The 27,615-nt window shown below is 49.6% G+C and overlaps 1 protein-coding gene across 1 annotated transcript in view; it reads right to left on the minus strand.

Annotated features, from left to right (window-relative positions):
• CCDC60 (coiled-coil domain containing 60) overlaps positions 1-19,597 on the minus strand; it is a 204,939-nt gene extending 185,342 nt beyond the window's left edge. The window contains exon 1 of the mRNA XM_075534645.1: positions 19,508-19,597. Coding sequence (XP_075390760.1) covers positions 19,508-19,597 — 90 coding nt within the window. The remainder of the gene's footprint in view (positions 1-19,507) is intronic.
• Between the last annotated feature and the right edge of the window lie 8,018 nt (positions 19,598-27,615).

Consider the following 27,615-nt stretch of genomic DNA (forward strand, 5'->3'; position numbering starts at 1 on the left):
GTCTGCTCCATCGTGGGTCCCATTTTTGGATTAGCTGGCCGCTCCTTCTGCCATGGAGTTGTCTGTGACTTCCCCAGCACCGGCTTCCATCTTCTCTCCATGCCTGGCCCATCATTCTTCATGCTTCTCCAAAGAATCTTTCCCTGAAGCCCGGGCCTGGTGATGCTCTCCTGCCGTTGGATTCCAGGACAGCCTGTGCTCGCCTCCCAGCACCACTCCCCACGCTTGGCACAGCGTGTGCCGCACATGTCGCCCCCACTAGGCTGCGGCGCACACAAAGGCCCAGCATCGCCCTCTGCACACAGGTGTGAGCATACTTTATCCCAGGCGCCAACAACTGACTGGCAGCATCTGAGTTTAAAGAGAAAACCTGGAACCCACCCAGCATGTCCCTCACCAGGGGAATGGGCTAAGTCAACATTCACACTGTAGAGCACAATCCAGCCAAACAAAACCGAGGAAACAGGACCCGCCACGGTCCAGGTGATCTAGACTCGTGGCCACCGGACACAGGGTTTGCAGCAGGTGGGTGTGGACTGCAGGCTCTGCAGTTAGCAGTGCTGAGAGTAACCCCCGAGGCCACCAGGGCACCTCCGTCCAGCAATAAGTAGAAGAAAACACTCTACAAGGACGACTATTGATGAATATAACAATGAGGACACTCTCCCCAGCCGGGTGATGGAGGCGGCCGGAGGAGGGGATGTGCACATGGACACTGATGGATTCCATGAAGTAAGTGCTGGATCCTGAAGGAACCTCCAGTGAGGCGAACGAACTGAGAGTGACACAAATTCCTGGGAGTGGGAAGAGGAGGAGACTGCTTTTGGGGGGCAGATGGGGCCACTGTGTACCTTATTTGAGTAGTGGTCACCTGGGTGCATCCATTTGCCAAATCTGGTTAAATGGTGTGCATTTCACTGTATGTACATCATACCTCACAATGTTGATTGAGTCAACATTCAGTGAGTCAAAGAAACAAAAAAATGTGGTAAAACTAGGTAGATAGGGAGTTAAGCAAGCAGAGAGGAAAGAAAGGAGGGAGGAAAGGGTGGAGGGCAGCAAGGGAGGAAGGAAGGAGAGAAAGAAAGAAAGAAAAGTATCTAACCTGGATCCTCCCCAAATCAAAACCTAATTTCAACTTCTGAGTAGGATATGGAAGTTAGTGGAAACCAATTGTTGTCACTTGCAAGAGGAGAAGAAATTACAAAATGATATTTTTAAAGACTTTGGAGAATGGAGGAATGTAAAGAAAACCGGACGAGCTGGAATTCCAGAGAGGGAAATCAGTCTTCCTAGAAATCGTGGAAGCCATTGGCCAATGGAATGATACTTTAAAAATGCTAACAAAAACCACCCCATGCCCATCTATCCACTAAAAAGTGTACTGCCATCAAGTGGACTCTGACGCATAGTGACCCTGTATAGGCTTTCCACGGCTGCAAACCTTAACAGGTGCAGTGAGCCTCATCTTTCTCCAGTGGATCAGCTGGTGGTTTGAAGCGTCAACCTTGTGGTGCATAGTCAATGCCTAACCCATGGAACCATCAGGGCTCCTTAAAGGTTTCATTAAAGGAATGGACAGATGCTACTGCCGTTGTTGGGTGCCGTGGAGTTGGCTCTGATCAGAGCGACCCTCTCTTTGAACAAAAGGAAACCTCTCCTGGTCCTGCGCCCTCCTCACAATTGTGACGTCCCAGCCCATCACTGTGTAGCTACGTGGTCAGTCCCTCTTGTCGGGGTCTTTCTTACACCGCCCCTTGACTTTACCAAGCAGGATGCTCTTTTCTAAGCACCAGCCTCTCCTGATCACATGCCCAAAGTAAGTGAGATAAAGTCTCACCATCCTGGCAGTAGAGTGGCTGTACTTTTTCCCAGATGCTGGGTCAAAACATAGACATGCTTATGAAAAAGCACTCATGCCTAAATATGTCAAGGATTCCCATTAATCAATAATGCAAGAACAAAAAGACATAAGCGGAAGAGGAATCTGACCGATACATACCTACCCAGCAACAATAGCCAGGTAGTTACTCATCAGGAAAACGCACTTTTGTCAGCACACCTGGATTTTCTTGCAGGGAACTAACCCTTTACTTTCCGTGCATGTGGTTCAGGTCGGTGACTCTGGTTTCAGGGATCCAGAGCTAAGCATTCTCTAAACCAGTGGTTCTCTACCTTCGTCATGCCGCGACCCTTTAATACAGTTCCTTATGTGGTGGTACCCCCAACCATAAAATTATTCTCGTTGCTACTTCATCACTGTCATTTTGCTACTGGGATGACTCGCCATGTAAATATCTGATAGGCAGGATGTATTTTCATTGTTACAAATTGAACATCATGAAAGCGTAGTGATTCATCACAAAAACTATGTACTTATATATTGTAAAATATTTATTTCTAATGACTAATCAATGACATCTTGTCTTGAAGCATGATGTAGCATGGGTAACAGTCTTCATGCTGGGTACTCATAGGTGGGCATATCTGCATGTGGGCAGACCTGCCTGGAGACGGATAGAGGAGCGGTGTCTTGGTTCCTAAGATCATGGGAAATATCTGTTTTCTGATGGTCTTAGATGACCCCTGTGACAAGGTCATTCGACCCCCCAAAGGGGTCGCAACCCACAGGTTGAGAACCGCTGCTCAGAATGGCTAATTCAAGGGTTCTTGATGGCTTTGGGGGGAACAGAGGGGTCTCTGTTTTCCTGTTCTTCCTACACCAGAATAATCCCAGCCTGAAGTTCTGTCACTCAGTGAAGAGAACCCTGCCTTTGGTTGCAGCCATTCGAGATGAACTCGGGACAGTGGATACAGAAAGGCAGATTCTTGATGACTTGTCTAAGCTCCTTGATCCAGTTAACTTTGCTCTCACATGGGCCGCTCGTTCTTTGTCTTTTGACTTGTGAGAGTTTCATGGTTTCTATCACCTGCAACTGAAAAAATCTTGGCAAAATACAGTTCTCATAAGCATCTGTGTGTGTCTACTTAAGAAGATACAAGAGGGCCTTTTAAAAATTCATGGAATTGTTGTTTAATTAAATTTTCCCACAAACTTTTCCTTTGTACACACACGTACACACACACACACTCACGCACTCCTATAAGAATAGAACGTACAGTAGTCTCAAGGGTCCCACGTGTCTCTTTCTGACTTGGTCTCTTTCGTGATTTTGAGTTCTGTTCTACATTTCTCATCTTGCAATATTTTTGTGGAATCAAAACCTGAATGTACAACGACCGAGTAAAAGGCTCTGCAAAAGTGTTTAAAGCCACAATCCAAAAATATATAGATTTTCCCACTCCTACCTACAGTTATTTCAATGGACCCGTTTCCCCATGTTTCAGAGTGGGCCTTCAATGAATGTGACCGTGGGAAATAAACAAGAGGGTCTGAACGAACCTGCCTCCCAACGAGTACAGCCGAATGGCTCCCAAAAGGTGCTCAACCGCATTAGGCACAAGGGGAAGACAAAGATAAACCAAGAACACCCTTCAGAAGACTGAAAATGAGTAAGTGTTGTCAGAGATGTGGAGCCACTGGGGTAGTTGGGATCTGTGTCAGTGGCCGCAGTCACTGGAGACTTGGTGGCATCTAAAGTCAAACGTCACCATCTGCAAGCCTTTTCATTGTTGGCTCTAACAGAAAGTCCCCTAACAGATGGCTTTTCATCCACCAGTACCTGCTGCTGTCAGGTTGGCGCCAACTCTTGGTGACGGGTGTCCAGGTCTAAGTCTGTCCCATTGTGTTTTCAACGGTGATAACCTTCACGGAAATAGATCACCCGGCCTTTCTTCTGTGGCATCGCTGGGTATGTTTGAGCCACCGACCTTGTATTAGTAAGCCAAGGGCAAAGTGTTTGCTCCGCCAGGAACGGACGCCCCAAAAGCCACACAGAGAACACACTCAAAACAACATGTCTGCAATAGACTTCTCCCCTTCTGCCTTCAGAAACAACAACGCACAACACACACAAGCCAGCAGCTCGTCAACAGCTAAATGGCTAAACAAACCGCGCTGGAGTCACACAGTAGAATCTGTAAGAGTGAACACGAGAGTGACACACAAACCCATCCACGAAATCGCCGGAACAATTTTCTGGGAAAGCGACTGGGTCCAAAAGACGATGACTGCGTGACCCCGTGTTCGTATTTGAAATTCAGAAAACTGAACAAGCGAAGCAGTCATGGGGTAGCTGGAATGGCTCGTCCCACTGGGGATGGGGTTGCTCGCTGGGAGGACGCCGAGTGGTATTTCTTTAGTCCTTGTTTGGGTTAAGCGGTTGCGTAAGTAGGTCCACTGTGGGAAAACAGAACTGTGCCCTTCCTTAGGTCTGCGCGCTTTTCCTGGTGCATGCTGAGCTTCAGCGAAGCTGGCTCTGAAGGCATTTTCCTGAGAGCGAAAGGTTTGCAGAGACTCCCGGGTGCCCACGGACTTCGGAACACAGACAAACGCAAGGAAGCTCCACACTCGTCCCGATGCGAGACCGTGCAGTGAGGGAAGACCAGCTCCTGGGCCTTCGTGACAAACGCAAAAGGAAGCATCGGTCGTCTTCTCGTTCTCATGGCTGAGGATTCCGTCTCTGGGCAGACACAGAGATACGGTGAAAACAAAGGAAGGAGGTGAAACTCCTTCAGTAAGGAGGGAAACTCCACGGGGACGGCGGTGAGAGTTAGCCCTTGTATCCAGGGACTTGTATTGAGAAGGGAGAGAAGTCTGAGTCTAGTTTGCATTAGACTTTGGAGTCAACTGCTTTGCAGATCTCTTGGAAGGAGGATAGGAATTGGTGGCCCCGAGCCTCAAGAAAGACGTATGGCAGACTCTGGAGAATGAAGTGTCCTGTAGGGAACCTTGAATAGTGCTAATAACGGGCAAGGGAGGCCACAAACCGAAAGATCAAACTCCCTGCCATCAAGTCAGTGACAATTCATAGCGACCTTGTAGGGCAGCAGAGGACTGCCCCTGTGGGCTTCAGAGGCGGATTCTCTTGACAGGAGTAGAAAGCCCATCTTTCTCCCGTGGAGGGCCTAGTGGTTTTGAATTGTGGATCTTGCAGCCGACATCGATGAAGTCTGGTGAGCTCAGAAGTGCAAAGGGATTTCACCAGAGATGGTGGGAAAGACGCGCCCATAGACAGGTGCCCTGACTTCCGGAATATTGCCAAAAGACCTCGAGGCCAGAATGAATGGAAGGTCACAGAATAAAGGACAACAGAAAGGAATATTAAAAAAATTATCAGTACTGTCCAGAGCAATAAGGATATACCAAGAGACCATAGACCCCCTTGTTGGAGACCATCATGGGCAGATTTATTCAGCACGTTTATTGGGTGTCTTCCACGAGACTTGACTAGGACAGTAACTCACCCGGGGGTGGTGTGAATGAATGGTGGTGGCCGCACTGAGTAAAATTGCTCCAAAGTGGGTGGCAAGGCTCTGGCTTTTCAGAAGCAGATAGTCAGGCCTTACTTCCAGGGTACTTCTGGGTGGGTCTGAACCGCCAACTTTCCGGTTAGTAGTAGGCAGACTCAAAGATCACAGGCGTCAGTCTTGCCTCAATGAGCTAGACCCGGCACTCAAGGGGCTGCATTGGAATAGTGTTGGGTGCTGCTAGGCTTTACCAGTGGCTGTATGGTGGGGCTGTGGCCATGGAATCCCCATCTGGCAGGGGAAGGAGGACACCCAGGTAAGGGTCTGTGTTAGTCTGGGTAGATTAGAGAAATAAATCTAGGGAGACTCAGATGTGTAAGAGAGAGTTTTATATCCCAAAGCAAGTGTACATTAAGAAAGCATCCCAGCCCAGTCCAAATCAAGTCCCTAGTCCAATATTAGCCCATATGTCCAATACTAGTCCATAAAGTCCTCTTTAGTCTCACACAGCCATGCAATCAGTAATGTCAAATACAGGATGATCGCGGGCCAGTGGGTGGGAAGTCTTGTGGATCCAGTGGCTGTGGAAGCATCTCAGTGCTGGCAGGGGCCTCCACGTGGCTCCTCCAGCTCCCAGGGCTCTGGCTGCATCAGCATAGCTCCAGCAGGCTCATCGTCGTCAGTAATGTCTCGCAGGGAGTCTGCGTGTGTTCTGCCTCCAGCGAGCTATTTATTTCCTTAGCGCTTCCAAATGAAGTCATCAAGCTGTGACCTGATGGACAGGCTAAACTCCACCCCTTTCACTCTTAAATCTTAAATTGATAACAGATTATTCTGTAATTACCACAGGGTCAGAGAGTGCTTCTTGAAGTGGAGAATTTACTAATTGTCTTTGTCTGAAGGAGCCAGATCCAAGTCAACATGTTTTATCAAGAAAATACAGATGATCAACCCACATCTAATTACACTGCCTACCTCTGGCGAGGCCTCTCTGGCAGAGACCAGGATACTCCAGTTACCAACGTTCTAAGGATCCGAACAAAGTAGGGATGATCTTTGTCCCCACGTTTCAGATACACTGAGACTGGGAGTGAGATGGGATTCTCCCAAGATTGTACAGCTGAGAAAGAGTCACAGCTCACACCGTGTCAGGCCAACTCCACAGCTGGGAAACATCACTGTCACATCTCCTGTTTGGCTGGGAAGCGGCTGACCATCCTGCCAGCTTCCCCTAGGACCCCTGAGTGCTAGGTGGTGGGCCCCCCACTTTTCAGAGTTCCTTGGGACTCGAGGAATCCGTTGGTCTGGGTTGTTTTTGCCTTCTCCGCTCAGACAAGAAATTCTTCTCCGGCCTCACCCTCATCTCTGCTTAAAGACAAAGAGAAACCTAATGTTTTCTTTGAACCCTGGTTCAATGATCAGCTATCACCCCCCTCCCCCCCACGCACACAAACCAACCCACCACGGACAATGAGTTAATTCCAACTCACAGGGACCCTGTAGGACAGAGTAGAACTGCCCTGTGGGTTTCAGAAGCAGAACCTCTCCTTGGCGAGTTCAAACCCCAGCCCACCTTGGAAGCAGCTGTGCTACCAGGCCTCGCTCGGAACCAGGTGAGAGTAGGGAGACTCATAGATTTCCACGCAGCTGCGCTCCCCCTGCTTCCATCCCACCAGCCCTTTGTGGCAGTCACTCATTTTCCCGTTTCTTTAATTTGTGAGAGGCCGATGACTTGCTTGGTTGAGAACCAGGCTTTGTAAATGCTGAAATTTAGCTGGAAGAACATGTATCTCCTGGTGTCCATTAATGAGCAGTCACTTGGGGTCAAGTTATTTGTGGCAACAAACCCCTGGTCCTTCTCTCTGTGAATGCAGACAGGCAGCCCGAAAGGCAACCCTTCAGAAGACGGGGCTGCAGCCTGAGACGCCCTGACAGACTCTTAACCTGAAGTTGCATGGACTCTGGCCAGGTCAGTGGGGCACTGGCTGCTCACCTGCTTTTGGTTTAATCCATTCCTTGGGCGGTTCTGTGATCCATCATCTCTAACCAGCCATTTACCTAAAGAAAACAGTTCCAGAAGGGGCTCTCCTTCCCGTTTGGGGGGCAGGTGTGTGTGTGTGTGTGTGTGTGTGTGTGTGTGTGTGTGTGTGTGTGTGTGTGTGTCTGAGCCCCCGATTGCCACGGCTGAGACTCTGGCATCAGATCACTCAGCCAGGCTGTCTTCCCCACTATGCACGTGTCCAGACCAGCCAGGATTTTCCTCTGCTTCTTTTGTTGTTGTGAGGTGCTGTCAGAGGGTTCCGACTCACCGTGACCCTTTGTGCAACATCACGGGACACGGCCTGCTACCCTGCCATCCTCGCCATTGTTCAGTCTGAGCCCCTGGTTGCAGTCGATTGTCAGGCTATCGTGTCCAGAGTCTTCCTCTGTTTCCCTGCCTCTCCACTTTACCTGGAGACGTTCTTCTCCAGGGGCTGGTCGCTCCTGACAACACGTCCAATGTAGAGAAGACCCCAGTCCTCCCAGTTGGACCGATAAATAACATCAGGACAAGCCGGAGAGGGAAGTCGTCTCCGATCCACAATCAATGCTCATGGAAGTAGCAATCACAAGAGCAAATGGCGGAATTGCCTTAGGCCTGTGGTTCTCCACCTTCCTAATGCCGCAATCTTTCCATCCAGTTCCTCATGTGGTGGTGATTCCCCCCGCCCCAAACATAAAATTACTTTCGTTGCTACTTCATCACTGTCATTTTGCTACGGTGATGAATCCGGCGACCCCTGTGAAAGGGCCCTTTGACTCCCAAAGGGGTCGCGACCCACAGGTTGAGAACCGCTGCACGAGACCTGCTTTTCAAGAGCTGAAGGACAAGGTTGTCACCGTGAGGACTGAGATGCACTTGACCGGAGCATTGGTATTTTTTGTGGGCTTGTATCCCTGTGAAAGTTGGACAGTGAACAAGGAAGACCCAAGAAGAACTGACAAGAGTTGAATTAGGGGGCCAGCAAAGGATATTGAAATAACCATGGACTGCCACAGGAGCTGACAAAGCTGTCCTGGAAGAATGCTTCCAGGTGGAATAGTCTTCATAACAACACGAGGGGGCTCAGGAAGAGGTCATTGTGCTGGGTGCTATGGTACCAAAGAGGTGGGGTGGGGGGGGGTGAAGAGTGGTGAGAGAGGAAGAAGAGGGAAAAGAGAGGATTGGAGAAAGAGAGGCAGAGGCTCCAAGCACCGCGTTGCGTACAGTCCATTGGTCAAAGAAAACAGGCTTTCTTTGGAGGGGAGTTTTTTTGGTTTCTGAGACTCGGGCTGGCTGCTTGGAACATGTCTGGCTCCGACCTGCCCCCCCTCCCCCACTCCTTTGTTAAGTCCCTTCCCACAGAAGAGAGCCAGAGTCCCCAGTGCCTCCTTTCCTTCAGCGGCAGCCAGGGAGCAGTGGTGCCCGGCTTCCATTCAAGTCACTTCGCAGGATCACCAGGCTCTCATGTCAAACCTGGCTTCAGCCGCCGCTGTCACCTCCCCTGAGAAGGTGCCTGGAATCTCCAATGAGCTTGGCACAACTGTGGCGCCGGTCTTTGAGACCCTCCGGAGGCCGTTCTGTTCTGTCCTGCAGTGGTCCCCGGGACCAGACTCCACGGGCTGGCTTTGGGTTTCCTGTATGATCTGTTGGTTTTCCGTGTAGTAAGGAGGAAAGCTGTTGGGCAGGTGACATCATAGCTCAGGGGGCAACCAGAAGCAACCTTGTTGCTGTTGATTCCGCTGGAGGCCAGACCCGTGTGTGCAGGGGTGGAAGGGCGCACTGCAGGGCGGTCGAGGCTGTAGCCTTCTGGAAGCAGACGGCTTGATCTTTCTTTCGAGGTGCATCTAGTGTCTACCAACAGGCCTGGCCCCCCAAGTTTTCCCAAGCCTCCTGTAAGAGTCTGAAAATAGCAGGAAGCCTCTCGATCCTTGGAGGGTGGGGCCAGCTAATAAGTAACAGCTAGCTGGGCACCATTCGTGTGTGCTAATTGTCTTTAAGCGCTTTCTTCACGGGACTCTTGGAAATGAGGCATTTTAGTCACGAACCCTTTTGGCTGCCTCTCCCCAGATGCATAAAATATGATCGTCTCGAGAGTCATCATCTCTGGAAATGTCAGTATTTAAGTATTTTAATTCCTGATGTTTGGGGACCATTGCCTTTGATTCTTAAGTGGAAATACTAAGAGCGAACACTTAATGAGAAATGATGATCTTCCTGATACTTTTCTTGGCCTTATTTCACAGGACCTCCCAGCAAGTAAAGGGAGGGGGGACTGGGGCCATCTCCTCATGCGATCAGAGGAAACCGAGGCACAGAGAGTAACTTGCCCAAGGTCATGAGGCAAGGGTGAGGGTGAAACATCTGAAATTCCATAGTCGGTAACAGTCTGACGTCAGAGCACCTTGAACAAACTGTGATGCTGTCCTCCCTCCTGGTAACAAGCTCAGCTCTACGAGTGGTGGGTTGATTAAAAAAAAGATGCAGCCCCACTTACCACTTAATGTTTATTACATATCCAGTCACCGAGTTCACATCTCCCCACCGGAACACACGCTCCCTGTGGGAGAGAGCCGTTTTGCTTACTGTAGAGATGTCCCAGCACAGTGGCTCGCCCAGAGCGGGCCGGCCAGTTAGTCACGTGTTAGACTATGATCAGGACCAACAGAAATGAGGATGATGGTGGAAGAGGCACACCAGTCTGCCATCACGAGGCGTCTAAGGGATCAGGTATCAAAGAACAAAAAAAAAATCATATCATTGTGAATGAGGGGGAGTGCAGAGTGGGGACCGAAAGCTCATCTGTAGGCAACTGGACATTCCCTTGCAGAAGGGTCTCGGGGAGGAGAAGAGGCGGGCAGGGTGCCGTGTAGCAACGATGAAACATACAACTTTCTTCTAGGTACTAAATGCTTCCCCATGACCCCACCCACACTCTCATGATTCCAGTTCTACCTTACAAATCTGGCTAGACCAGAGGATGGACACTGGTACAGATAGGAACTAGAAACACAGGGAATCCAGGACAGATGATCCCTTCAGGACCAGTGGTGAGAGTGGCGATACCGGGAGGGTGGAGGGAAGGTGGGGTAGAAAAGGGGGAACTGATTACAAGGATCTACATATAACCTCCTCTCTGGGGGGGGGGACATAAACAGAAAAGTGGGTAAAGGGAGATGTCGGACAATGTAAGATATGACAAAATAATAATTTATAAATTATCAAGGGTTCATGAAGGGGGAGCAGGAAGAGAGGGGGAAAATGAGGAGCTGATGCCAGGGGCTTATGTGGAGAGCAAATGTTTTGAGAATGATGAGGACAATGAATGTACAAATGTGCTTTACACAATTGATGTATGTATGGATTGTGATAAAAGTTGTATGAGCCCCCAATAAAATGATAAAAAACAAAAAAATTGAAATGAGGATGGTAGGACTTAGGTCAAGGGGCTTTGGATATGTTACCGGCAAAGACCAATCATTAGAAAAGGAGGTCATGATTGGCACAGTGGAGGGTGGGCAAGATCGAAGGACACCTTTCATGAGAGAGACTGGCCCGATACCTCAACAGTGGACTCCCACATTGTGGCAGTGGACACCCACATCGTGGCAGTGGACTCCCACATTGTGGCAGTGGACACCCACATCGTGGCAGTGGACACCCACATCGTGGCAGTGGACTCCCACATCGTGACAGTGGACTCCCACATCGTGGCAGTGGACTCCCACATCGTGGCAGTGGACTCCCACATCGTGGCAGTGGACTCCCACATAGTGGCAGTGGACTCCCACATCGTGGCAGTGGACACCCACATCCTGGCAGTGGATACCCACATCGTGGCAGTGGACACCCACATCGCCATGGTCATGAAAATGGGCCAGGGCGCAGGCAAGAGTTATATGCCAGAGCTGACTCGAGGTCACCTCCCTTTCGCCTGGTGCCAGGCCCTGTGCTGGGCTCTTGTCATCAAGAGCCCAGCCTGGTCCTCAGCCTCAAGGACCTCTTCACCCAGTGGTGGAATCAGACCAGCAGACAGACACTCAGCACACCAGGCCCTGTTCCGGTGTCGAATCCGGTTTTAAATTCAGCTGGTCAAAGCTTGGGTGTAGAGTGGACTCCTGTAACTCGGTATTTACCCAAATGATTCACCCCAATTAAGCTGCTTCTGATTATCAGCAGGTCGGCTGCTCACTGCCAAAACTCCATCCCTCTGCAGCCAGGCCTGTCTCTCTGGCTGCCATGTGCTCTGGCAGGGCTTGGCGATGTATTGACCCCGGAGCGAAAACATGCCTTCCTCAGAAATACGCCTCTAATTAGAAAGCGCTCATACATCTTCATCGAAACGAGCATTATTTAGAAAGATGAGCCTCAGCCACAGATAGACTCTAACTCCACTCCCCTCCCTCCTTGCCTTTCCTCCCGCAGCCTTTGCAATGCTTGTCTTCCAGAAAAGACTCACTAGCCTTATGTGAGCAGGAGCCAAAGAAAATGCCAATGCCCCTGTCTGTGGTCGGGTAGGCACAGTCACATTCTCGTTTGCGTCGCCGCTGGCAGCTCCCACTGGCACTTGTGTTTTCAGGCGGCGGCTTCGTTCTTGAAACAACTGCATCGGTAGATGCCCCTCTTCCTGCAGACGGCCAGGCGTCCTCTCCTTGCTCATCTGGCATCTCAGGGCGAGCTGCAAATCCCCTCCATGCCTCAGCATCCTCATCCCTCCCTGGGCCAGTATGGATAGCGCCTGCCCTGCTGCAGCGGCGATGGGGGGGGGGAAGGAGGAGGTGGTTTGGTGGTAACTTGGATACGATCTGCAAAGCGTCCGCAAAGCACGTGGATACTCGATGATTCCTAGCGTCATGCGTGGCAAGATCACCCCAGAATGGCCAGTTCAGACAACCTGGTTCTAATGTGAGTCCTTCAAAGCCACACAGCCAGGAAGGAAGAAAATGCTTCCTAACTCCAGGTGAGGACCCTGCCAGCGCCCCCCCCCCCCAATTGTTCAGCACTCTTGGAATACATGGCCATGGAATTCCAGCCATGATTTGGCTTCTTCTGGGGGAAATGTGTTCTGACTGGGGTGTTCTCCGTGTGCAACCTGGACTGCAGGCTCCTGGACCTTTGGTCCAAGCCAGGATCGGTGTGAATCGAGTGAAATTTGGTGGCTGCCTGTGAGACGCAGTGTCAGAAAGATCCACATACTCTTCTCATTCTTTACTGGGAGCCTACGCTGTGCAAACCCCACTGGACTCTGGGCTTATGGCCACAGTCCCAGCAGCCAAGACAGCTGCCCTCAAGGAGCTTATCACTGGCAAAGGAAGATGCGCCTGGGTAGGTGATGGTGCGTAGGGAAGATCCCAGAAAGGACAGTTCACCTGGGAGGAAGCACGTGACCTTGACTGGGAGGAGGTGTCCGGGAATGCTTCCCTAAAGAAGTGACATTTCAGCTGACATGGAAATTAGTAGGAATGGTGTGAAGGTGAGGGTGTTGGACAGAAGTACATCCCTAGGCCTGCCTTCCTAGAGTGTCCAAGTCTGGAGTATCACAGCGGCCCACAAGCCACCACTGACCCAGGGCTAGTGGGTACACTGGCCCAGGATCATACCCAGCCAGGCCTTTCAGATCTTAGATGAGCTGTTATCAACGCATCTCACCAGACCACCAAGCCCATGCCTTTGAGTGGATTCCAACTTACGGAAACCCCATTAGACTGAGTCGTCTGTCCCAGAGGGTTTCCAATGCTATAATGTTTACAGATACAATTTTGCCTCATTTTCTCCCCAAGGAGCGACTAGTGGATTCGAACCGCTGATCTTTGGTTAGTAGCTTAGTGCTTAACCATTGGGCTACCAGTACTCCCTAATTCACCTTAGAACCCTAATAACATTGCCCTTGACTTTGTCCCACGCATGTTCTCTGTCCCTTTGAAACCTTGAACAATGCTGGTCCCAAACCTAGAAACCTCGCCCAGCCTGGAATCCTCCCGGGTTGTGGAAACCAGAAACCCAGGCTTTGCAAGCAGATCATCTGACAGGGCTAATTTCTGGGTTATTAAATAAGCCATCGATTGCATAAATTCCAATTTAGGCAAAAATGCGTTCCATCAAAATTGAGCCCACAAGAAATTTTCTCAGCAGAGTTTGAAAACAGGAATTCAGAAGGGAAAATGCTAGCACCTCATGATGGAAGGTATCCCATTACCAGTGATTATGATTCTGAATTTAGCTGTCAGAAAGATCGCCGAGAAAAATATGCTGGTTTATGCAGTCCAAGAAAGGTTTAATTGGCTTCTGTCAGGTTTTATGTAAGTGCTACTTGCCACTGCACCCCGCATGAATTTCAGCGGCCTTGAAATTTAACAGCTGATGGCTGAGTCTCTGGAGGCTGTGGGAATGTTGAAGGGGCCATGATTGCTGCATTTTTGTGCAGATACCTCACACCTACACAGTTGGGGTTTTTTTTGGGAGGCGTGGCAAACTGACAGCAGCCTAAGGCTTCTGTTCCCTACCTGCTCCATTGTGTAAGTGTGCACATTCCATGTGGGCTTTGTTGCTTCTGAGCTAGATGGCCGCTTGTTTATCTTCAAGCCTTAAGACCCCAGATGCTATATCTTTTGATAGCCGGGCACCATCAGTTTTCTTCACCACATTACATGCATAAATGCTGTAGCTTTCTCTGCTTGGTTGTGCAAGAGGTCCCACAGAATGGTGGGAACAGATGGGGGCCAAGAGAATCAAGGTGGCCCTTGTATCCCATGAGTTCCCCTGAGGGGTGGCCCATGAGTTAATGTCATCAAACCTTGGACATGCTGACCAGGTCCTCAGACCGGCTGGTTGCTAGCCGAGGGCCGGTCACCATGGAGTCAAGTATGGCCAGCCTTTCCCCACTCTGAGACGTTGGATCACTCTTTGTTGGCTTTCCCAGATGCATGGTGTTTAGTTATTCTCGTGTGTGTGTGTGTGTGTGTGTGTGTGTGTGTGTGTGTTTTCCCGATGGGCCTTTGAGGGTTCTAAAGCCTCAAACTATGCCTTACACTTGCTGCCTGTATCCCCCCATGGCACTGAAGATGATGCGCCCTTATCAATGCCGACTGGCCTGGTGAGGTAGAGAGGGCTTGGATCCCAGAGTCAGACAGCTCTAAGTTCAAATCCCCACTCTGCTCCTTGTGGGCTGTCCTTGGGTAAGGGACCCATCCTCGCTAATTCTTCCCCTTGCCACCTACCTCATGAGTGGGTTTCAGTGCACACCTAATGGGATTCTATCTCTGAAATAGCACATGTTGAGACTTCAGCTCAGCACAGGCTGTGTCCATTGCCACTGCCCTTATTACCGGGACTGCAGTTATTGCTGGATGGATTTGTACCAGAAGTCAATCCTAATCGCTGCATGCTTCCTGGTGGCTTGTCACTGTCTGGTTAGCTTGCTTTAGGTTAATCGATGACTTACAGTAGCTCTAGGGCAGCAGATCTCAACCTGTGGGGCGCGACCCCTTTGGAAGTCAAACGACCCTTTCACAGGGATTGCCTAAGACCATCGGAAAACACATTATTTCTGATGGTCTTAGGAACCGACCATCCATCTCCAGGCGGGTCCGCCCACATGCAGATACACCCACCTATGAGTACCCAGTGTGAAGACTGTAACCCATGCTACACCATGCTTCAAGACAAAATGTCATTGACTTGTCATTAGAAATAAGTAGTTCACAATATCGAATTACGTATTGTTTTTGTGATTCATCTCTATGCTTTAAGGATGTTCAATTTGTAACCATGAAAATACATCCTGCCTATCAGATATTTACACGACGATTCATCACAGTAGCAAAATGACAGTGATGAAGTAGCAACAAAAACAACTTTATGGTTGGAGGTCACCACCACATGAGGAACTGTATGAAAGAGTCGTGGCCTGGGGAAGGTTGAGAACCACTGCTCCAGAGTCTAGAACAGGGGTTGGCAAACTTGGAGGCATAAAAGCCAATAATGTCCCTCACAAAAATTTAAAATGATTCCAGGGCCATAAACATACTGTCACCAACAAATGAAGTCACCATGATCTGAGTAATATCCTTAGCAATCTTCTCAGGTTTACTTCAGAGGCACACACGGGTGCTGAAAGAGCTGCACGTGGTTTGCTCTACAAGTTTGGACGGTCAAAATCCCTGAGGCACAGGATGACCCTTCCAATGCGGCATGGGTCAGGGACACGTCGGGTCTTCATCATCATTTCCTAGAAGTCAGGCGGGACAGTAGGACTTCTAGAAGGTACTTGTGTCTCAGGCTTGTCCAAGAGTCCCCAGAAAGCCGCCTTCCCACAAGCTCACCTCCCCCGATTTCCAAGAGGAGCTGATCATTCCCACCTCTGTATGTTCCCCACTCTCCATCTTTCTATCAAAGAACGAGAAACTCGTTAACACAGGAACTGGTAAACCACATGTTCTTGTGCTCTGTAAACAATCTGGTCCTTCTGTTTGCTTATAGATCCAAGTTCTGGGGCAGCCCGCGTCAGGCAAGCCTGTCAGTGCCGTTTCCCAGAGCCTGTATTCATTTCATGTCTGAGTCCCATTTGGTCATTCTCACAATATTTCAAACTTGTTCATAATTCTAGTGCACACTTATGAGACGACAGTCCAGTGTAAGCATAACTCTCACAGGCACTGGGGAACCCACAATCCATCGGACTTGCTCTATTGTGATACTTCCTATATTACAGCAGTCTGGAACAGAACCTGCAGTGTCGCCTAGGCGCACACACACACACACACACACACACACACACGTCTGAGTTAGAGGTCCTCTCTCCACGTTCCCACAAATCCTATGCTACTTCCTGCGTACTTCACAAATCACCCTGAAATATAATTAATGATCTGCTTCTTGTCTCTTGTACTCCCACCACTTCTTTTTTATATGCATGATTATAAAAATGTATGCGAGGGTGGGGTGGATAGGGGGAACCAATTACAAGGATCTACATATAACCTCCTCCCTGGGGGGCGGACAACAGAAAAGTGGGTGAAGGGAGACGTCGGACAGTGTATGATATGACAAAATAATAATTTATAAATTAACAAGGGTTCATGAGGGAGGGGGAGCAGAGAGGGAGGGGGAAAATGAGGAGCTGATGCCAGGGGCTTAAGTGGAGAGCAAATATTTTGAGAATGATGAGGGCAGCAAATGTACAGATATGCTTTACACAATTGATGTATTTATGGATTGTGATGAGTTGTATGAGCCCCTAGTAAAATGATTTTTAAAATGTATGCAACATAAGATCTGCTGATTTTAAATTTTTCACGTGTACAACTCCATGATACCAATTACATTTATCATGTTGACCGCTCTCACCAACACCAGCCACTAAATTCCATCACTGTCACCAGAAGTTCAGTTTCCTAAATAGTAACTCCCCCTCCTTCCCAACCTTGGCACCCACTTTTAAACTCTGGCCTCTATACGTTTGCTTAGTCTCGGTTATTTCTACAGAGTTGAGACCATAGGATATTTGTCCTTCATGACTGGTTTCACTTAGCATGATGTTTTCAGGGTTTATCCATGGGGTAGTATGTATCAGGACTTCATTTCTTCTTTCATCCTAGCCGTATGCTCTTCCGTGTCTACATCACACGTTGTCATCTTTGGGTGGACACTGGCAGTTGTGAGCAGTGAGGCCATGTGTCCGTGTGCGTCATTCCTTCAAGTCTCTTGGCTTTCGGCCTAGGAGTGGAATTGCTGCGTCATATGATCAGTCTCTGAGTCCTGGTGGCCTGCATAGTGGGTTATGCATTGGGCTTTTCACTCGAAGGTCGGCAGTTTGAAAATACCAGCCTCTTCTTGGGAAAGATGAGTCTTTCTACTCCCATAAAGATTTAAAGTCTCAGAAACCCACAGGGGCAGTTCTACTCTGTCCCATGGGGTTGCTATGAGTCAGAATCGAGTCCCTAGCAGTGAGTTTTTAAGTTGTTTTTGGTAGGTCCTAGGAGCCCTGGTGACCGTATTGGTTAAGAATTGGGTTTCTAACCACATTGTCAGTGGTTCACACCCACTAACCAATCTTTGTGAGAAAGATGAGGCTCTCCGCTCCCATAAAGACTTGAAGCCTTGGAGATTTTATTTAGGGTCACCGTGGGTTGGAACACGCCGATCTGATGGCAGCAGGTTGGGTTTGGGCAGTTTTTGAGGAATGAGCAACCTCTTTACACAACAGTTGTAGATTGTAAGGTTCTGAAGGCAACTCTTTCGTTATTTACAAGCGTACGCATTTAGCACCCAATAGAAGTTCAGTTCCCATTTGAGAAATTAAAGAAAGAGATAACTAAAGTCCAGAGAGTGCGCACTACTTGTCAGCTAACATTCCTTCGAGGAACGTTGGACAGGAATGAACACAGCCGATGCTCCTGGCGAACTCCAGAGGAGGTGCTGTGATACCCCCACTTTGCAGAGGACAACTGGGTGGCAGAGAAGCTCTGCAGCTCACCCCAAGATCACAGGGCTGGTAAGAGCCAGCTCCAGGGTTTGCAGCCCAGGCTGGTGGAAGCCCCAGCCCCTGGTCTCAGCCCCTCTCCTCTGGCTCTTGCTCCTCTCGTCCCTGGGGGAAGTTCGTGCTGGAGGGCCTGCTCTAGATGGGAATCAGTGTGTGAGGCTGGTTCGGATGAAGGTGGGATCCGGATAAAAGGTGGGAAGACCCTTGCGTGCGAGAGGCGCCCAGAACTGTGTTCACGGTCAGAAAAGAGGTGGGAGCACCTTGGGTACCCAAGAAAGCACCTTGAAGCCTTCAGCGTTCCTTGGGTGCCTTTGCTCCTCACTCCAGCTGCCGCCCCAGCTGGGCCTGGCTGTGAACAACTGGACAATACATGGGCTGGAGGGGGCCCAAACTGCCCACCGTCTTCCTCCCGTGCCCCCTGCCTTGGCCAGCCTGTGGTGACCTCGAGACCTGAGCATATAAATCACCAAGGCACACGTCTATTGATGACGCACCTCACTCATAAAGTACATAAGATCCTTTCATGTCTTTCCAGAGTATCTTGCGGTAGGTAATGGGGCTTCAAAATATGGGTGGAAAAGCCCCATTTTCTTTTCAGTCCGTGTTTCCACAAACTTTCTGGGGCCCTCCTGTCTACTAGACAGCCCTTTAAACAATGCCCTTATCTTAATTAATGCACATACAGTTTCCACCCTGACGATGCTTCTGTTCTCCCTTGCACCATTGTTAGCTGCCCGAGTTGGCCCCTAATTCATGGCGACCCCACCCACAATAGGATCCCACCATTTTGACCCAGGGGGACTTCACGGATTGACTTTCAGAAGCAGTGTGCCAGGTCTTTCTCCCTAGTCCGTCTTTAGAAATCTCCCTGGAATCTGTTCAGCATAAGAGCAACCTGCCAGCCTCCACGGACAGACACGTGGCTGCACGTGAGGCGCATTGGCTGGGAATGCAATCTGGACTTCCAGAGTGGAAGGTGCGGGATTCTACCACTGAACCTCCCGTGCCCCATTTTACTACTCTCCCCACCCCCACCCCCCATTTTCACATCCACGCCTGCTAACTCCTAGGAAACCTGCAGGGCCCAGTGGAACGAAAGGCTCCTTTGGGTTTCTGAGCCTGTCAGTCTTCATGGGAAGAGACAGCCTCGTATTCTCTTGCAATGCCTTGGAGATCCAAGTAGATAAAATTTGGGGGTGCAGTGTCTCACAGCCAGGCGAAGCAAAGCCAGGCTTCAAACCACCAAGCCGTGTCTCCCCCACACCCACCCAGCCTGTCGACCCAGAGAGAAGGTACACCCTCCCCCAACCCCAGCCCAGCCGAGCTCTGGAAATGACTTCCATGACAGAAAACCTACAATTCATCTTCATTTTTTCTGATGTTCTACAGTGTCACTGCTGATTTATTCCATCATTTCGGAATTACCACCTAATAGGCTAGCCCGTCTCGCCGCTCTGCCTGGCGTTTCCATTCTCCATGAGAAACCGACCCTCGACGACGGCAACAGGGATGTGTCTTCCCAATCTCCTTGCCTCCCATCTTCCCATCTTAACCTCTTCCCTTCCCCCGTTGACGAGAGGTGGGCTCCCCTTTCACCTTGCGGACCTGATTGGCTTCGGCGGAGAGGAGAGACTTACCTGTGCACTGTGATCGGAGGTGTGAAAGGGCCAAAGGGCCACACTGTTGGGGGTGGTGTGGGTCTTCTTGGTGGCTGGTACCTTGGTCATCATGGAAATCCTTGGAGCTGGATCTGTGCTCCGAGGGAAGGGCTTGTCTGGAGGCTGGAAGCCTGCTGCCACTGGGGTAATCTGCTCCAGCTATTTTCCCCGGTTTCCTGAGTCCCAACCACACCACCAACCCTCAAGAAATTTCAGTCCACGGAGTAATGGGAAAGCGAGTCGTCCGGAGGCAACCAGTTTGCTCTCTCATCAACAAAAGTAAAATATAAACTACGATTATAAAACTCCGTTGACTAAGGGAGGGGCCCCCAGGCTGCCAGAAACCTGGGCTATGACGGTGCAAATGCTGGCTTCAGCCCGCAGCCACCTGGCGGAAAAGCGGCCTGCCGGTAACTGGGAGGTTGGGGCCAACGGTTACCTGGCAACCAGACGCTGTGGCGGGCTTCCTCATTGGCTGAGCTTGGGAGGGGCGGGGTCACGAGCTAGCCTAGAGGGCCTAGTGGCTAGGACCCTGGCTGGGAGCCGATGGTGAGGGAGTCACGTTCTTCAAACTCGACTTTCTCTTCCCAGGCTGAAGGCCCCTGCGGTTTCTCTCCACCCCACTGGAAGCCACCGACACGGTCCTTTCATCCCCGCCTTGCCTGAACCTTGGCTTGCGAATCTTTAAAATGGGGACAAGAACGTTATCATAAATTGTGGAGGATTAAAGCGGATCATGGATCGCCAGGGGAGTGCTGGTTACATGTTAATGCTTACTAGAGTCTCTTAGCTGCCCCTTCCCCAGGTAGAATTAGTCATGCCCCGGATGCAGTCTTCATTTCAGAGATGATATACACAGCACTTGCTATTTATTGATCGTTGGCTCTACTCAGGCTTCTATTATATTACATTCATTGAACCCGCCCAATAGCCCCACGGGATGGGTCCCCAGCGGACCCGGGATGTGTTGCATGCTTTCTGATTGCAGGCCTTCCCTTGGCACGATTTCCCACAGGCTCAACCCGATTCATGTTCATTCCCCAAATCTTGAGCTCCTGAGGGATCATGATGTCATTGTGACCGCAGGGTGACTTCACCTTCTCTTAAGTAGGCATTCGCTGGCAGGAGGACACCCCCCACCCCCTCCCCGAATACAGTTCTGGGTTTTCTGGCCATTGCCTGAAGCCTGAGCCTGAATGCCCCTCCCATGGGAAGCTCGGGCTCTGCTTCCCCTGTGGGCAGTATTCGGCAATCAGCCGGCACTTTCAGGAGGGGGCAGCCAAAGCGAATTGTGTTCAGAGGCTGGGGCTGGGGATGAGGAGAGACGAGAAAATAAGACAGAGTGGAAAATGTTCGGCCCCGAGCAGAACAAAGGGCGGCGTGATTACATCTCTGGGAGACAGCCTTGCTGAAGACGGAGTCAGCTAGTTCTCGCTGAGCCCAAGGAATTGCAGGAGGATTCTGTGCTCACTCTGCGGAACTATTTTCACAGCCCTGGACTCACTTTAAAAGGCAGGAGGTCTAGATTCAGCCGGGCGGGGCTGCTGAGCAGCCTCCAGGAGAATAGCCCCTCTCGGATTATGATCAACATAAAGTGGGATGGCAATCTCTCCAAAGCACAGTGCTCACCCCAAAGGAAGGGCTCCAAGATGGTCAGATCTTAATATTTCATTATGAACACCCAACAGGTGAGAAGTGGAGATGGCGAGGGTGCTGTGCCCTAAGACACCTGGGCAGGTGTGGCGGTGGTCAAGTCAGCGACTTCTTTAAGCCTCAACTTCAACGTGCATTAAAAAATGGTGGTGGGTATGCACACCTCACACAATCGGGGAGACTGAGTGAACTGTTAAATGTATACAGTCTAGTCCCCAGCCAGCCAGTGTCATTTCCCTTCCCTGTCCCTGTCCACGTGGCATTACGTCCTGTCTAGATGGCTCTGACTAATAGCAACATTACGTTCAGTGGAACCAAACAGGGTCCGATTTGGCTCCATCCTCGCAGTCCCCATGATGCTCCAACCCAGTGTTGCAGCCACGGTTTCCATCCACCTCATCGACGGTCTTTCTCTTCTTCTTCGACCCTCAGCTTTGCCAAGCATGTTGTTCTTCAGGGACCGTCCCTCTTGAGAACATACGTTCCAAAGCTTGCCTCCTCCCTCTTAAGCAATCTGAAAAGATTTGTTTGGTTGGGTTTTTTTTTGGGGGGGGTGGGGCACAATCGGTGGCATATTCGGTATTCTTTGCCTATGCATCCGATTTCCTACTGCCTTCTTTTGCCCTTGCCCAGCTTTTGCGTGGCTGTGAGGTGACTGAAAACACCATGACTTGGGTCCCGCTCCCCTCAGTCTTCCAGGTGCCACCTTGGCTTGTCAGCCCCGCGAAGAAGCCTTGGGTAGCACATTTGCCCGATGGATACGTAAAAATAATTCCGTTTTGCGACTGCGGCTCTTTTGGGTGCTGATGGCGGAGCAACATGGAATCAAATCCTGGACAACTCTCTGCTCGTTTCTCCATTGTGCTGGTTATTGGCCCAAGCACGAGGATTTCTTTTGGGTCGGGGAAGAGCCCTGTTGACATGGTGGCTTGTAGGCACTGCACTGCCACCCGCACAGCCCGCAAATCGAATCCACTAGCCGCTCTGTGAGAGAAGGATGCCACTGTCGGCTCCTGTAGACATGTGAAGGGTCACAGCCTCAGAACCCGCAGGGGCAGTTCTACCACCCTGTCTTCTAAGGTCCCTGTGAGTCGGCATGGACTTGATGGCAGTGGTTTTTATTTTGAGCTGTAACGAACCCATCCTGAAGGCTATCCGTCCTTGGTTTTCCTTGGCAAGCACCCAAGTCCTCTTGTCTTTCAGCAGAGTTGTCATCGGTACATCACAGGCTAATAAGCCCTCCTCTAATTCTGGTGCCACGTTTTCTTCATATGGCTAAACTTGTCAGACGATCGGTGCAACATATAGACGGAATGAATTTGGTGAGAAGACATAACCTTGACCCACACCTTGTCTGATTTTAACCATGCAGTATCTCCTTGTGGTTTGTTTGTTTTCAAATGGCTGCCTCTTGGTTTATGGACCGGTTCCACGTGACCACAACTAAGTGTTTTGGAATTCCTGTTCATTGAAGACTCCCAATTTTCATATATTTATACTTTCTGTATTCCGCATTCTGACGATGAATGTGTCTTTTTGAGTGGTTAATTTCTCATTGTGAGTTGCATCCTATCAGCACATGAAGGTCCAGAAAGCGTTAGCCGTCCCACACCATTTAGACCAGCCGTACTTCAAGTGGGACTCCTTCCTCTACCGTACTTCAAGTTCCTTTCGACCTCAGGCTCATCTTCTGAGACGGCATCAGCTAATATTCCACGGCTGAACTTCAGGTTTCCAGTGGCTGCTTTTCAGATGGGGCCCACTTCTTTCATCTTCTTACTCGGCCTTAGTCTGAGGCTGCACCGTGAAGCCATGGGCCACCCTGCTGGTGTATGAAGTGCCGGAGGTGTTGCTTTTAGCATCGCAGCCACTAACAGCCCCCATGCTATGACAGACTGACGGACGGAGAGCAGCAGTATCTGTTTTACTGATTTCACCAACCTCTGCTAGAGCAGGTCTACGTAGCTTGTCTCCCTTGCCCAGCAGCTTGCTGGAAGTGCTTCCTCCCCTCTTCTGTTGTATCGTCCAACATTGTATTTAAATTACCCTTCAATATCGCAAATGGAGGCTTTTTTTTTTTTTTTACATTACTTGAAAGATGGTCTTCCGTTTTGGTTTTACAACTCCAGGCCTTTGCACATTTCATGGGAATACGTTGCCTTCTCAAATGATCCCTGAAACACTCTCTTCAGCTCTTTTATGTCATCTATGGTTCCTTTTATTTCAGGTATTCCACATTCAAGAGCAAGTTTTAGTGTCTCTTCTGTCATCCATTTAAGCCTTTTTCTTTTGTTCTTTTAACGACCTCTACTTTTTTTTCATACACACCCTAAGGGCACAGTTACACGTTGGACTGTGGTTCCTCAGGTCAGCAGTTTGAAACCCCCAGCTGCTCCTAGGGAGAACGATGAGGCTTTCGACTCCTGTAAAGAGTTGGTCTCAGAAACCCACAGGGGCAGTTATGCCCTGTCTTATAGGGTTGCCCTGAGTCTGAATCGACTCAATTGCAGTGAATTTACTTTTTTCATATATGATATTCTTCATTCGTCCTACAACTTGTCTGATCTGTAGTTGGTAGAACTCACATGTCAAATCTATTCTTGTGATGGGCTCTAAATCCACATGGGTTACATTCAAGGTCATACTTTGACTCGCATGAACTTGACAAACTTTTCTTTAGCCTCGAGACTCAAACTTGCATAGGCTCAGTATGACGGGCTGTTTTGTGATTGGTCCCTTGCCTTGTTTTGACTGATATGTATCCCATCCAGCTGTTCTTGTCAATGATATGTGTCAGCGGTTCTCGATCTGTGGGTCGTGACCCCTTTGGGGGCCAAAAGACCCTTTCACAGGGGTCACCCGATTCATAACAGTAACAAAATTACTGTGATGAACTAGCAACAAAAATCATTTTATGGTTGAGGGGGGAGTCACCAGAACATGAGGAACTGTATGAACGGGTCGTGGCATTAGGAAGGTTGAGAACCATTGAATGTGAGTGGACCGTGAGTCACTTATAATGGGTTTCTAGTACTTAATGGTTCAGTGGCTGGGGGGGGAGAGGGTGGGAATGTTAGTCCATGTTTTCTCAGTGGATTACACTGGGATTTCTAGAGAGGAAAAACCAGTAAAGTGTGTGTGTGTGTGTGTGTGTGTACATGAAAGAAATTTTTCTCAATAAAGTAGCTCACGCAGCTGTAGAAGTGGTTAAGTTCAGCGTGGACATGCATGGCTGTATGTCGGATGGTAAATTGGAGGCGTTCCTTGACGCGAATAGTTGCCAGGACTGATTACTGAGGAAGCAGGAAGACTACGACTGGTAGATGCAGAAGTGAATGAACCCAAGGCCCGCAGGTCAGATCGCAGGCTCTCATGACTCCTAGGATCAGCAGGCAACGTGACGGGCCATCGACTCAAGAGCAAAGAAGCACAGGTCTGTGAGCCAGACGTGAATCCAGACCAGCAAGAACCGAGGAATGTCTCTATTGCATCGACTTGTCTCTGTGACGTACTGTAAACCTCCAAGAAAGCAGCTCAGGGCTATGACCTGTCAGGGGTCCCACTTTTCCAGACTATCCCCACAGCTGCCGAGCTGCTCAAAGCAGATCCCTTCCTGGAGCTGTTCCCATTATGTTAGGCCACGTCGTGGGAGAGGCCTCCAGCCAAACTTCTTAGAATCTTGGCTCAGCCAGATTCAGCCAAACCTGCCTGCCACCCTCAGTTCTCAAGAAGGGCCCTTTGTTACCTTTCTTCCTGGCTACAGCAGAGGGTCCCAGACTTTCTTGGTCCTCGTTATTCCTCAGGTCTCAGTAATTAAAAAAAAAAATCGTATCAGGGGCTCTTACAGCTCTTATCACAATCCATCCATCCATCCATCCATTGTGTGCAGCACATTTGTACCTAGGTTGCCATCATCATTCTCAAAACATTTTCTTTCTGCTTGAGCCCTCATTGTTCTGCTATCAGTTCCTCATTGTTTTCCTTCCCTTGTCTCAGTAATTTTTTTAATCAAAAGAAATATCTAAAATTACCATTCATTAAGTCGTTATAGCCACACACATTATGAAAAATGTTGCCAAGAAAATCCACCTCAATTGAAAGGAAAAGACTATTTCTATCCCATTTCTACATTACCAGAGCTGTTTACTCCTGGTATGTATGCACCTGGTAAGCACCATACAATTTCTCATACTGTAGAGTCAGCTTGGAGACTACTATCCGAATTTTCTGTAGCACACTGATTTTTGTTTAATATGTATGCATTTTTTATTACAATCACTGTCCCAAACCAAGATTTTCAAAAATAGGGTACCACGAAAGGAATATTGCGTAATCTACGTTTGAAACGGAGCTACCTCAAGCTAGTATCGTAGTTTATGCAAGGGTTCATAGATCTCCTTGTGTTTCCCTGGAGGATTTCCAGTGTTTCCTGCTTCTCCGGTACATTTGCTGTGGCTACCGAGGGCATCTTGGTAGATGATTTGGGAACTGCAGGGTGATAGGATCGTGTCTCTGCCTTTGAGGAGAACAAGCTGGAAGTGCTAGGAAGGTGACAAACAGAAAAGCAATGACTAAGAAGGCTCCGGGATCGACACCTGCTTCATGGCCTTCACTCACCCCCCAGAGACCCTCTACTAGGTACCCCATGGACAGTCCCATTGCCTAGTGTTCACGTACCATCATTGCACCCTACATTGGCTTATAGGCTTTCCCTTCTCACTTCCCTGCTCCCAGTACTTTCTACATCAGTTTCCAAATCAACCACTCATGTCCAAATCCTTGTCTTGGGGTCTGCTTCTGAGTCACTTCATCAGCCTTAGTGTTGACTGGAATAATCAGGGAGGTCAGAGTTGAATCCAGTGCTGGAGATTAGGCCCCAGCCCTCTGTCTGGGCATATTAGTGTCTCCCTCTTCCCCATCACATCCCAGGAGCTTGCTGCCTTCTCTGACCGCCTTGCTCTGTTACCATCTTCTTACCATCCTTCTCAGGCTACCTTAAGGAGTTGCTTGATATTTTCCATATTCTTTAAATACTGAGAGGCTGGTCGAATCTTTAGATATGCAAATGCATTTCCTTAAGAGGGAAACATTTGACAACCGGAATATGAAGGGATTGTTTAATTCTTAATTCCTGGTGGATGGATGCAAAATAGGAATGGAAGGACTGGAAATGACAGATATGCTCTCCTCCCAATTTGCCGCAAAGCAAGGCATCCGAAGGGATCAAACACTGGACATCTCAAGACGGAGAGAAGTTTTGGAATTGGTTGGATGCCAGCTGGGGGAGCGGCAGTCAAATTTGAGGATCTGCTCGCCCCTCCACTATCAGTCAGTCTTACATATGTTGGGCTTTAAAAGCCGATGGAGGAAGTGAGCATTGACCACACATCTTACTGGGCTGCATCTAGCATGGGGGAACTCCTGCGTGTTGTTGCTGAAATGTCAGCACTGGGTTTATGGACGAGGGGCGCCCGGGGTGAGAGGAAACCTTTGACACCTGGCAACTGGCGACCTAGTGGCCCCTTGCTGGCAGGAAGAAAGACCACTAGACAATGTACATTTGGGCCACCTCAACAATTTCCCACGCTTCCTTGGATTCAGGAGGGATTATTCCATGTTCCCGTGCCCGTTAGGGCTCACTGACTTTCCATCCCACTTCTACCTTCTCCTCCACACTATGGGGGGAGCTGAACTGTGCTCTCTGTAGAGTTTCCAGTGGCTGCTTTTTTCTGGATTTTCTTCCCAGGTGCTTCTGGGTAGACTCCAACCCCTCAGCTTCCAGGTAGCAGCCCGAGGCCTCAGCCGTTACACCACGCAGGGACTCCCCTTTGTAACAGAATATGCCCCCCACCAAACCAAGCAGAACCAAAATATCCTTCCTGCTATAGAATTGATTCTGATCAAGGACAGGGTACCAGTGTCCCTGTGGGTCTCCGCGGCTGTCACTCTGGAAAAAGAAAGCCTCTTCTTTCTGACATGTCTGCCCATATGGGGTGCGCCAGACCCAGCCGTGAATGGAAGGAGGGTGGTCTCCAGGAAGTGAATTATGCATGTGTCATACCCCCCTCCGCCGACCAGCCCCCCACACTGGAGAGTGAGGCTGGGCTCTGAGTCTGTGCTCCCTGGAGGAACAGAGCCGTCTCTTCTCACACGCTTCCGGTCACAGCATCCTGGGAGCCAGGCCAGGTAAGAATGAAGACATTACGGAGCTTCTTTTGCAAGTCAACAATCGGAAGCTCTGGGAATTTGCAAACATGGTGGTGGTGGAAACTGTTTGAGAATCTAGGCTGATGACTTCAAATTCTGTGATTTTCTTTTTCTTTTCGGCATGGTCACTCTCAAGCCCCCACTCCAGGGGCAGTCAGGCACTGTCCCCAGGGATCTCCTTAAATTTACAGGGAGCTCACAATGGACACACACAAGGCCAGCTCCCT

The sequence above is a fragment of the Tenrec ecaudatus genome, chromosome 16, assembly GCF_050624435.1.
Source record: "Tenrec ecaudatus isolate mTenEca1 chromosome 16, mTenEca1.hap1, whole genome shotgun sequence".
Taxonomy (NCBI): Eukaryota; Metazoa; Chordata; class Mammalia; order Afrosoricida; family Tenrecidae; genus Tenrec; species Tenrec ecaudatus.